Raw genomic sequence first — 12,878 nt, 5'->3', positions numbered from 1 at the left:
TCTAGACAAATTATCGGCAGCAGAGCTCTGATGGTAGAGAGAGAGAGAGAGAGAGAGAGAGAGAGAGAGAGAGAGAGAGAGCGAGAGAGAGCGAGAGAGAGCGAGAGAGAGCGAGAGAGAGCGAGAGAGAGCGAGAGAGAGCGAGAGAGAGCGAGAGAGAGCGAGAGAGAGCGAGAGAGAGAAAGAAAGAAAGAAAGAAGAGAAAGAAAGAAAGAAAGAAAGAAAGAAAGAAAGAAAGAAAGAGGAGAGTAACAGGGTGGTGTGGTGTATGTTATGGCCCCTGTGCCATTCAAGATAACCAGGGTGGGGTGAAACATGTACGTTTGGTGTGGCACAGTGTTTCAGAGAGGAGGGGGGTAGAGGGAGGAGGTCTGTGCCACTGAGGGGTCATTGAATGGCATCAGAATGGCTGGTCTTATATAGAGGAGGTAACCAAATAACCAGAAGAACGATCACATACTCGACAAAGACACCAATGGAGAGACCACAGGGAATTTTTGTCAATAGATTCTGTTTATAGAAACGGATGAAAACTACAGTGTAATTAATTAAAACATAGATTTTCTACCCCTCCCCCCCAAAAATGACATCTATGCTTTTGATACCTAAATAGCGCAATTCCTGCATAAAAACCTATATAGATGTTTTTATTGCTGAATTGTTTTCAGGTTATAAAAATGCCAATATAATAAAAGGGGAAAAAAGCTTTTTCTACAACCCATTAACTAACCAAACGGCTTGGACATTAGAATAATCGTTAAAATAACTAAAGGAGTTGAAGGAAGGATGCACACCAAAATAAGTTATCATGTTTGGTTTTGAATAGCAGGATCTATGATTGTGGAGTGTTCTTTAGTAGTCTTGTTAACCAGACTGAACGATGCACTCACCTTATTGAAACATTGGTGAGCACAGCATTCAGTCTGGTTTTACCAGGCTAGTTCTTTAGTGCTGTAAAATAACAGAATTGAGTTGGGTACTCATTTCCCAAGTTAGGTTCAACCTGTTCAGGTTTCAGTGTGCTTACAAAGTGTAACTTAGATATATTTTGTAAAAAGAAAAGTGTATTAGGATACACAGGTATCATGTTAGCCTAAAATCCTTTGGTCCTATTTCACTGTTAAAATGTGATTCAAAGTGTGTTTTAAATAAGGGGCAGAGGACACAGAAGAGACGGTTACAACAGGAAGTAGATAGGTACGTGTTGCAGAAGCCAGGTTACTAGAGACAGTCTTACCTTCACTTTTCTACTGTACAGTATCTGACCAGTGGCTGCTTAAAGGTACAAGTAAAGGAACGGTTAACACTACAGAGAACGTTGACTGAGCAGCGACTGGACCGAGACAGGGCTGGGCTGAGCGGGTACTCAGAAAGTCATCACTGTCTGTTACAGCTGTTGTTTTCTACCATACAACATGCTGGGGTCTGGGGATGTTCAGGCAATACTCCCTGACACCTTAGCAGTGTCACAAACATAACACTTAAGTACCACTGTTAACGCAAAACATTCTCAAAAGATTTAAAAGGTTTCAAAAGGATTCAAAAGGCTAAAAAGGTGCAAAGCTTGATTTTTTATGTTTCATTTTAGTGGTTTAATCTGTATCTACGTCGTCGGCCACCATTCCGTGTTTCTCTTTAGTTTGTCAGCTTGGTTAATGTTTAGAGAGAGACAGAGCAGATTGATGGGGGAAGAGTCCTTTAAACACATCATGTGTGACTGATTGGTGACGATGAGGGGGGCCCAAAGATGCTGGGTACTCTGTGTGATACAGCAATGAGGAGGACGTGCCTGCGTGTGTTAACTTTAGTTCTACAGCGCAACGTGTTTAACAGTTACAGTATGTGGCTGCAGTGTGACGTGGGGAGAGACGCATGGCGTAGTGAAACGTTATGGGTGAGAGCTGTCACTGGATTGGGGGGGGATGAAACCTGAAACTGCCTGCTGATTGGCTGATCTGATGCTGAGGTTGTGTATTGGTTTACTTACAGAACTGGGAGATGGGCGCGTCCATCTGAGCGGCGGCACCCCCCTTGGAGTTTAGTTTCTGGACCTGGGTGGGGGGAACGGGCTTGTGGGACTGACCGGTGGCCCGGTACATTGCCTGAACCCACAGGATGCGGTCCTGCTCGTCATCACTGGCAAAGATCACAGTGTCGCCCTCCTTCACCGCGTTGAAGAACGCCCTGCCGCCATCCAAACCTAGAGACAGAGAGGAGGGTTTATGGACAGGTTGTGTGGGTGTGTGTGTGTGTGCATGCATGCATTTGTGTGTGTGTGTGTCCATCTGTGCTTGCGTGCATGCATGCACGTGCGTGCATACTGTACGTGTGTGTCTGTGTGAATGTGCATGTGTGCGTGCATGTGTGTATATATGTACCTGGCTGGGGGTCGGTGTAGTCCACAGTGTAACCATCCAGCTGTAGCAGCTCCTGTGGCTCAGATTTCTTCTCTCTGTAGCTGCACATGGCAAAGGTGTACTGGCTCACCTACAACAGAGAGGACAGACACGTCATACACTTCATCTGCTCAGGAACATCAGAGGATCAATGGTGAATTGCTGTGATTGTTCAAGCTTCTTTCGACGTAAGAAGGCGATTAAAAAGTGATTATATTTGTGTGTGAAAACTACCCCTTTAGCCACATACAGTTGCAATCACGATTCCCTATTTCTGATCATATAAGTTCAAATTGAAAAAACCTTTGGTGTTCACACGTGTTGTATTTGTTTGATTTACAACTGCACAGGACCAATAAAAAAATGTCCTGGACTAAATAATTCCGAATTCTAATTAATTTGGTTGGAGGCAGGTGATTCTCATTTACTGGCTAATTCATCTCACCTGTGGCAAGTTGCAGTTGCCTACAGGGGAAAAATAGCCATTGAACCAGTTTTGAAGAGAGAAAATAAGACACTCTGATCCATTTGCACTCTATTGTAAAGTTCAATGGTTCCAATATATTTGACCACAACTGTATGTTATTGGTTATGTAATCATTTGAATTACCTTTCATTCGACCAGACCAAAGACATTATATTTCAGAGGCTGATGATGTACCAACCTGCACGAGGACGAAGAAACGCTTCTTCCAGCGCTTCCAGACGTTCTTCCCAAAAGCCCACAAATACCTGCCAGAAAACAATGTTTAACAATTACTACATGTCAATGTAATGATTACATGGCAATGGTATGACAATTGGCTATTGTTGTTTCCTGTGTTGTAACAAAAGCAACAGAATCAGCAGGTTTAGCCCACACTACATTCATAGCAAGGAGTGTATCCCCTACTACAAAGAAAAGAGAGGCTGACCTAATCACTGTTCATAATATGATAATGTCGTAAGTGTTTTGATGTTTTTTTGCAGTGGATGACCCTGGGTTGGCGCAGTGAGAATGAGTCACGTTGGCCTGGAAGCTAGTGTCTTTGTTGCTCTCTAAATGTAAAACAAACCCAGTAGTAACCACCAGAGGGGATAGAACAATACAATGCTAAGTATTTTTTTTCCATTTAGCTAGAAATTAGGCCAAGAAGGAACCAAGGAAGAGGCCGGAGGAGTTTCAGAGAAATGGATGAAAAGGTAAAAATAAAACCCAAAACAAAACCCCATCTGGAGATCCTCCTCTGTCCTCATGAGTATGTTAAGCAGTAAAATAGCAGACTTAAAAATGTACCAGGTCCCATTGAGATCAATAGGACCAGGTTTCCCTTGCTTGCCCAGAATGCTTCATGTTCTGCGGCTTGTCCATGCTTACCAAGAATTCTTCATGTATTGGAGCTTGTCCATACTTACCCAGAATGCTTCATGTTCTGCGGTTTGTCCATGCGAATGGCCAGTTTGATCTGAAGGTTCTGGTCGGGGCAGGCCTTGGTGAGGGCCATCTTATGGAGCTCTGATGCCTTGGGGCTGTTAGGGGTTGGGTGGAGGACCACCTGGAGGAGAAAAGTATCAGACAAATTAAGATTAAGAGAGAAATTAAGAGATTAAGATATCTGAAGATGACTACACAATTGTACTTTTAACCTTGACTTTTTAAAGGGCAGTGCATTCAAAAACTTGATTTTCTATTTTGTTTTGTATGATATTTACACACAATGACAGTGGTGTTTAAAATGAGGGTCGCCAAAATTAAACAAAAAAAAATTAAGAGTGCAGACTATTGTTTGAGAATGATAATTTGAAAAAGAGCAAAAATAAAAATAATAATAATAATAACTGGCATTTCAGCCTGTTCAGGTGGGATATATAAGGAGTTGGTCCCCCTTTGCTGCTATAACAGCCTCCACTCTTCTGGGAAGACTTTCCACTTGATGTTAGAACATTGCAGCAGGAACTTGCTTCTATTCAGCCCCAAGAGCATTAGTGAGGTCGGGCACTGATGTTAGGCGATTAGGCCTGGCTCGCAGACATCGTCCCAAAGGGGTTCAATGGGGTTGAGGTCAGGGCTCTGTGCAGGCCAGTGCAGTTCTTTCACACTGATCTCGACAAACCATTTCTGTATAGACCTCGCTTTGTGCACGGGTGCATTGTCATACTGAAACAGGAAAGGTCCTTCCCCAAACTGTTGGAAGCACAGAATCATTGAGAATGTCATTGTATGCTGTAGTGTTAAGATTTTCCTTCGCTGGAACTAATTCGCCTAACCCGAACCATGAAAAACAGCCCAGACCATTATTCCTCCTCCACCAAATGTTCTCCTGGCATCCGCCAAACCCAGATTCGTCCGTCGGACTGGCAGATGGTGAAGCGTGATTCATCACACCAGAAAACGTGTTTCCAAGGCTCCAGAGTCCAATGGCGATGAGCTTTACACCACTCCAGCCGATGCTGGGCATTGCGCATGGTGATCTTAGGTTAGTGTGCAGCTGCTCGGCCATGGAAACTCATTGTGCTGACGTTGCTTCAAGAGACAGTTTGGAACTTGGTAGTGAATGTTGCAACCGACGACAGACCACTTTTTTATGCGCTACACGCTTCAGCACTCGACAGTCCCATTCTGTGAGCTTTTGTGGCCTACCACTTTGCGGCTGAGCCATTGTTGCTCTGAGATGATTCCACTTCACAATAACAGCACTTACAGTTGACTTACAGCGCTAACAGGGCAGAAATTTGACGAACTGACGTGTTAGAAATGTGGCATCCTATGACAGTGCCACGTTGAAAGTCACTGAGCTATTCAGTAAGGCCTTCCTACTGCCAATGTTTGTCTATGGAGATTGCATGGTGGTGTGCTTGATTTTACACACCTGTCATCAACGGGTGTGGCTGAAATAGCCGAATCCATTCATTTGAATTTCCACATACTTTTGTATATACAGTGCATTCGAAAAGCATTCAGACTCCTTGACTTTTTCCACATTTTGTTACAGTCTTATTCATCAATCTACACACAAACCCATAATGACGAAGCATAAACAAGTTTTTAGAAGTTTTTGCCAATGTATTAAAAATAAGAAAACAGAAATATCACATTTAATAAGTATTCAGACCCTTTAATCAGTATTATTTTTATATTTTTGTATCCCTTTTTCTCTCCAATTTCATGATCTTGTCCCGTTGCTGCAACTCCCGTACGGACTCAGGAGAGGCAAAGGTCGAGAGCCATGTGTCTTCCGAAACACGACCCGGCCAAGCCGCACTGCTTCTTGACACACTGCTCACTTAACCTGGAAGCCAGCCGCACCAATGTGTCGGAGGAAACACTGTACAGCTGGTGAACGTAGTCAGTGTGCATGCGCCCGGCCGCCACAAGGAATGGTTAGAGTGCGATGCGACAAGGACATCCAGCCGTCCAAACCCTCCCCTAACCCGGACAACGCTGGGCCAATTGTGTGCCACCTTATGGGTTTCCACGTCGCGGCCGGCTGCGACACAGCCTGGGAACAAACCCAGATCTGTAGTGACGCTTCTAGCACTGCGATGCAGTGCCTTAGGCCACTGTGCCACTCGGGAGGCTACTCAGTACTTTGTTGAAGCACCTTTGGTAGCGATTACAGCCTCAAGTCTTCTTGGTTATGACGCTACAAGCTTGGCACACCTGTATTTGGGGAGTTTTTCCTATTTTTCTCTGCAGATCCTCTCAAGATCTGTCAGGTTGGATGGGGAGCGTTGCTGCACAGCTATTTTCAGGTCTCTCCAGAAATGTTCGATCGGGTTCAAGTCCAGGCTCTGGCTGGGCCACTCAAGGACATTCAGAGACTTGTCCCGCAGCCTCTCCTGCATTGTCTTGGCTGTGTGCTTAGGGTTGTTGTCCTGTTGGAAGGTGAACCTTCGCCCCAGTCTGAGGTCCTGAGGGCCCTGGAGTAGGTTTTCATGAAGGATCTCTCTGTACTTTGCTCCGTTCATCTTTCCCTCGATCCTGACTAGTCTCTCACTCCCTGCCACTGAAAAACATCCCCACAGCATGATGCTGCCACCACCATTCTTCACCATAAGGATGGTTCCAGGTTTCCCCGACGTGATGCTTGCATTTAGGCCAAAGAGTTCAATCTTGGTTTCATCAGACCAGAGAATCTTGTTGGAAGCAAAACTGTGTTGGATACTACAGTTGAAATGTACAGTAACAATGTAACCACCTCTGAGAGATATGGATATACTGTACATGTGTAAGCAGTATACTGTACATATCCACAAGTTTTATTGGAGAGATCTCTGGTCTGTATCCATCCAGTGAGTCAGTCAGTCAGTATTCAGCACCACGAGTCAGCATTCTCAATGATTCTGAACACTCAATACATGTTCAAGAGTTTCCATTAAATCTTAATCGTGCTCTGGCAGCCCAGGCCCCAGTGTGCCTGTGCTGTGTGTCACGTTTGAGCCAGTGGCTCAGCGTATCTGTGTAGCCATATCAAAGGAGAGTGAAGCCCAGCAGTCCCCGCTCTACTCTGCTCCTTCCTTCTTCCCTGAAGACAGGGCGTAATCTATCTTTGCTGAGTTAAAGAGCTTTGATGAAGCCTTGCTGCCTGGCTGGCTGACTGACTGCCTGCCTCTCTGCCGCTGCAGCAGGAGATCAAAAACAGCCAATCACAGCCAAGGTCACTCCCACTGGGCTAAAACTGGTTGAATCAATGTTGTTTCCATGTCATTTCAACAACAAAAATCTATGTGATGACCTTAAATCAATGTGGAAAACTGATAGAATTTGCAAAAAGTCATCAACGTAAGGGAATTTAGTATTTTTTTCATCTTTCATCCAACTTTTACCCTAAATCCTTTTTAAATTTCACATTAGTTGACAACTCAACCAAATGTCAATGAAGACCAGATGTTGAACTGACGTCCGTGCCCCGTGTGCAGCCTAGGCACACTATTACAGGACGTTGGAGGGCTCTCTCTGACTTACATTTACGCCATTTAGCAGACACCCTTACCCAGAGCGACAAACAGGAGCAATTAAGGTTAAGTGCCTTGCTCAAGGGCAGATAAGCTGACTTTTCACCTAGTCGGCTTGGGGACTCTTACCATATGCAATTCAGTCAAACGTCTAACGTGAAGAGAAAGGACGGTTTATACAAGGACAGTTGTGGACATTATGTGGCCTGGATACGTCATTGAGGAACTATAATGTGGTCACAGCTCAAAATGTTCTGGTTGTGAGGGGTTAAAATAATCCCTGACTCAGCCCACTGTATTGGTCCTGTTTCTCCACAGGGAGAGTTTGAATGAGGCTATAGCACACCTCCTGAATATCGCCACCGGCCTAATCCAGGACAGAGAAGCCCCATCAATCAGATGGGAATTTAAAAAACTAGTTTTGCATAATCCTCATCACCAGGGATTTCAAACAAGAACTGTGCATACCTAAGGACCAGCGGTGGCTGTAGGTTACTGTCTACACATCACATCATGCTAACCAACCCAGGACTGATGACACCAGCTTTCTCTGTCCCATAACGATGTGTGCTCTGAATGGTGTATGCTCATGTAACAGAGTGTATGGTTTAGGGATTGTGACTTTACCTGGAGATGGCATACTATACTGGTTTCCAAATCAACCCTAGCCCCTACTTCCTAACCATAATACCATAATGCTATGATCAATCCAATCCTCTCAGACCTACATGAGTGCCTAGGGAGTAGGGGCTAGGGGTCGATGTGGAATCCAGCATAACTGTCTACTCAGTGGCATAACAGCTCAGTGTATGGATGGCTGGGGTCACCTGGGCTTCCAGTTCAACAACTAGGAGAAATGTATTGGCCTAAAATGCAAAGGTTTGAAACAATAAGGTTTGGACACACCTACTCATTCAATGGTTTTTCTTGACATTGTAGAATAATAGTGAAGACATTAAAACTATGAAATAACACATATGGAATCATGTAGTAACCAAAAAAGTGTTAAACAAATCAAAATATATTTTACTTCTGAGATTCTTCAAAGTTACAAGGTGACATGGTAGGGGTGCTATACAGAAGATAGCCCTAGGCGAGGTCAGTACAGGTGCATCCAAGCTGGGACTGAGAGACATAAAAACAGCTTCTATCTCAAAGCCATCAGACTGTTAAATACCCTGCACCTTAGAGGCTGCTGCCATATATACATAGACAGGGAATGACTGGTCACTTTAATAATGTTTACATACTGCTTTACTTATACTGTATTTTAGTCAACGCCACTCCGACATTGCTCATCCTAATATTCATATATTTCTTAACTCCTTTCTTTTACTTTAGATTTGTGTGTATTATTGTGATTTGTTAGATATTACTGCACTGTTGGAGCTAGGAACACAAGCATTTCGCTACACCTGCTAAATATATGTATGTGAACAATAAAATTAGATTTGATAAGACCCAGAGTTACCTCTGCTGCAGAGGATAAGTTCATTAGAGTTACCAGCCTCAGGAATTGCAGCCCTAAATAAATGCTTCACAGAGTTCAAGTAACAGACACATCTCATCAACTGTTCAGAGACTGCGTGAATCAGGCCTTCATGGTCAAATTGCTGCAAAGAAACAACTACTGAAGGACACCAATAAGAAGAGACTTGTTTGAGCCAAGAAACATGAGCAATAGACAGCACGAGCAATGAAATCTGTTGAAAGAGAGCGAGAGCGAGAGAGAGAGAGATCAAAGATTGTGTTACCCTGCCCAGCTCTTTATCCTCCAGGGCCAGAACTCCAGTGCTTTCTGTAAACAGTTTCACCTTGACGGCCGGGAGGGGGTGTGTGGTGGTGAAGTCTCCCTGGGTCCCCCAGCTGAAACACAAAACACACGTCAGAAGCATGTGACCTTCACTACATTCTTGCATAGTGGCGCCGAGGGGATGGCTGCTGTTTCACGGGCTACTAACCAACTGTGCTATTTTGTGTATTTTTTCGCATTGTTTGTCACTTATTTTGCACATATCAAATCAAATTGTATTTGTCACATGTGCCGAATACAACAGGTGTAGACCTTACAGTGAAATGCTTACTTACAAGACCTAACCAACAATGCAGTAAAAAAATATTTTTTTTAAAACAAAAAAACCCCAATACGAATAACAAATAAAAGTAACAAATAATTAAAGAGCAGCAGAAAAATAACAATAGCAAGGCTATATATAGGGGGTACCGGTACAGAGTCAATGTGTGGGGGCACCGTTTCGTTGAGGTAATATGTACATGTAGGTAGATTTATTAAAGTGACTATGCATAGATAATAACTGAGTCTGGGTAGCCATTTGATTAGATGTTCAGGAGTGTTATGGTTTGGGGGTAGAAGTTGTTTAGAAGCATCTTGGACCTGGACTTGGCGCTCCGGTCCTGCTTGCCATGCGGTAGCAGAGAGAACAGTCTATGATTAGGGTGGCTGGAGTCATTGACAATTTTTAGGGCCTTCCTCTGACACCGCCTGGTATAGAGGTCCTGGATGGCATGAAGCTTGGCCCCAGTGATGTACTGGGCCGTACGCACTACCCTCTGTAGTACCTTGTGGTCAGAGGCTGAGCAGTTGCCATACCAGGCAGTGATGCAACCAGTCAGGATGCTCTCGATGGTGCAGCTGTAAAACCTTTTGAGGATCTGAGGACCCATGCCAAATCAGGTTTTGACGTGCCCCCTTCACGACTGCCATGGTGTGCTTGGACCATGTTAGTTTGTTGGTGATGTGGACACAAAGGAACTTGAAGCTCTCAACCGGCTCCACTACTGCCACGTCAATGAAAACGGGGGCATGCTCGGTCCTCCTTTCCCTGTAGTCCACAATAATCTCCTTAGCCTCGATCAGGTTGAGGGAGAGGTTGTTGTCCTGGCCCGTGTTGAGGATCAGCGTGGCGGAGCACTTCATGGCTACACTTCATGGCTACAGACGTGAGTGCTACGGGTCGGTCTCTTAACACCCAAAAAGAGCTTCTGGATATCAGAACAGCGATTACTCACCTCGAAAAGATGTTTTATTTAATGAGTACAAAGTGAAGGATATACTGCTTCTCCAAGACCAGGCCCAAATCCCTGTAATTCGCATGAAGAAAAGACGGAAATACAGAGGGTGGAGATTGGGGTGCCTTGTGAGAATTAGTCGGCGAGTGGGTAACCCGCCTCTACCATCTATTCTATTTGCCAACGTGCAATCACTGGAGAATAAACTGGATGATCTCCGTTCAAGACGATCCTACCAGCGGGACATTAAAAACTGTAATATCTTATGTTTCACCGTGGCTGAACGATGACACAGATAATATACAGCTGCTTGGGTTTTCCGTGCATCGGCAGGACAGAACAGCTACGTCTGGTAAGACGAGGGGTGGAGGTGTGTCTATTTGCCAATAACAGCTAGTGGCGATGTGTAATATTAAGTAAGTCTCGAGGTACGTATTTATCACCTGAGGTAGAGTACCTCGTGACAAGCTGTAGACGCCACTATCTACCAAGAGAGTTTTCTATATTTTTAGTAGCCGTCTATTTAACACCACAAACCGATGCTGGCACTAAGACACTCAAGGAGCTGTGTAAGGTCATAAGCAAACAAGAAAATGCTCATCCAGAAGCGGCGCTCCTAGTAGCCGGGGACTTTAATGTAGACAAACTTAAATCCATTTTACCTAATTTCTATCAGCATGTCACATGGCAACCAGATGAAAATACTCTAGACCACCTTTACTCCACACAGAGATGCATACAAAGCTCTCCCATGCCCTCCATTTGGCAAATCTGACCATAATTCTATCCTCCTGATTCTTGCTTACAAGCAAAAACTAAAGTAGGAAGTACCAGTGACATGTTCAATACGGAAGTGGTCAGATGATGCGGATGCTACGCTACAGGACTGTTTTGTTAGCACAGAGTAGAATATCTTCTGGAATTCATCCAATGGCACTCAGGAGTGTACAACCTCAGTTACTGGCTTCATCAATAAGTGCATCGATGACGTCGTTCCCACAGTGACCGTACGTACATATCCCAACCAGAAGCCATGGATTACAGGTAACATCCCCACCGAGCTAAAGGTTAGAGCTGCCCCTTTCAAGGAGCTCTAATCTGGACGCTTATAAGAAATCCCGCAATGCCCTAAGACAAACCATCAAACAGGCAAAGCATTAATACAGGACAAAGATTGCATCCTACTACATCGGCTCTGACACTCATCGGATGTGTCAGGGCGTGTAAACTACAAAGGGAAAAAGGGAAACCCACCAGCTGAGCCTACCAGACGAGCTAAATGCCTTTCATGCTTGCTTCGAGTCAAGCAACACTGAAGCACGCATGAGAGCACCAGCTGTTCCGGACGTCTGTGTGATCACACTCTCCATAGCAAGACCTTTATTCAGGTGAACATTCACAAGGCCGCGGGGCCAGATGGATTACCAGGACGTGTACTCAGAGCATGCACTGACCAACTGGCAAGTGTCTTCACTGACATTTTTAACCTCTCCTTGACCGAGTTTCTAATACCTACATGTTTCAAGCAGACCACCATAGTCCCTGTGCCCAAGAAAGCAAAGGTAAGCTGCCTAAATGACTACCAACGTATGGCATGTCAGTAGCCATGAAATGCTTTGAAAGGCTGGTCATGGCTCACATCACACCATCATCAAGGAAACCCTAGACTGACTCAAATTCACATATCACCCAAACAGATCCACAGATGATGCAATCTCAATCACTCCACACTGCCCTTTCCCACTTGGACAAAAGAAACACCTATGTGAGAATGTTGTTCATTGAGTACAGCTCAGCGTTCAACACCATAGTGTCCACAAAGCTCATCACTATGCTAAGTACCCTGGTACTCAATACCTCCCTCTGCAACTGGATCATGGACTTCCTGACGTGCCACCACCAGGTGGTAAGTGTAGGCAACAACACATCTGCCATGCTGATCCTCAACACGGTCGCCCCTCAGGGGTGCATACTCAGTTCCCTCCTGTACTCCCTGTTCACTCATGACTGCACGGTCAGGCACGACTCCAACACCATCATTAAGTTTGCCGATGACAACAGTGGTATGCCTGATCACAGACAACGATGAGACAGCCTATAGGGAGGAGGTCAGAGACCTGATCGTGTGGTGCCAGGACAACAACCTCTCCCTCAACATGAGCGAGACAAAGGAGCTGATCGTGGACTACAGGAAAAGGAGTGCCGAACACTCCCCCATTCATATCGACGGGGCTGTAGTGGAGTGGGTCAAGAGTTTCAAGTTCCTTGGCGTCCACAACACCAACAACCTATCATGGCCCAAACACACCAGGACAGTCGTGAAGAGGGCACGACAACACCTTTCCCCCTCAGAAAACTGAAAAGATTCTGAAAATGATCCCCAGATCCTCAGAAAGTTCTATAGCTGCACCATCGAAGCATCCTGACTGGTCGCATCACCGCCTGGTATGGCAACTGCTCGGCATCTGACCGTAAGGCTCTACAGAGGGTAGTGGGTACGGCCCAGTACATCACTGG

General features: G+C 44.9%; 1 protein-coding gene across 4 annotated transcripts in view; it reads right to left on the bottom strand.

Moving 5' to 3' along the window:
- Positions 1-12,878, bottom strand: part of LOC106565329 (calcium-dependent secretion activator 1) — a 160,940-nt gene that overhangs the window by 38,309 nt on the left and 109,753 nt on the right. For all 4 annotated transcript variants that reach the window (XM_082959162.1, XM_082959163.1, XM_082959164.1 and 1 more), the window contains exons 7-11: positions 9,086-9,197; positions 3,792-3,931; positions 3,062-3,128; positions 2,379-2,487; positions 1,988-2,200 (exon numbers count right to left, since the gene is read on the bottom strand). In XM_082959162.1, the coding sequence (XP_082815288.1) occupies positions 1,988-2,200; positions 2,379-2,487; positions 3,062-3,128; positions 3,792-3,931; positions 9,086-9,197 (641 nt within the window). The remainder of the gene's footprint in view (positions 1-1,987; positions 2,201-2,378; positions 2,488-3,061; positions 3,129-3,791; positions 3,932-9,085; positions 9,198-12,878) is intronic.

Source organism: Salmo salar, chromosome 12, assembly GCF_965601325.2.
Source record: "Salmo salar chromosome 12, fSalSal1, whole genome shotgun sequence".
In the NCBI taxonomy this organism is placed as follows: Eukaryota; Metazoa; Chordata; class Actinopteri; order Salmoniformes; family Salmonidae; genus Salmo; species Salmo salar.
This window is presented reverse-complemented; position numbering and strand designations above follow the sequence as displayed.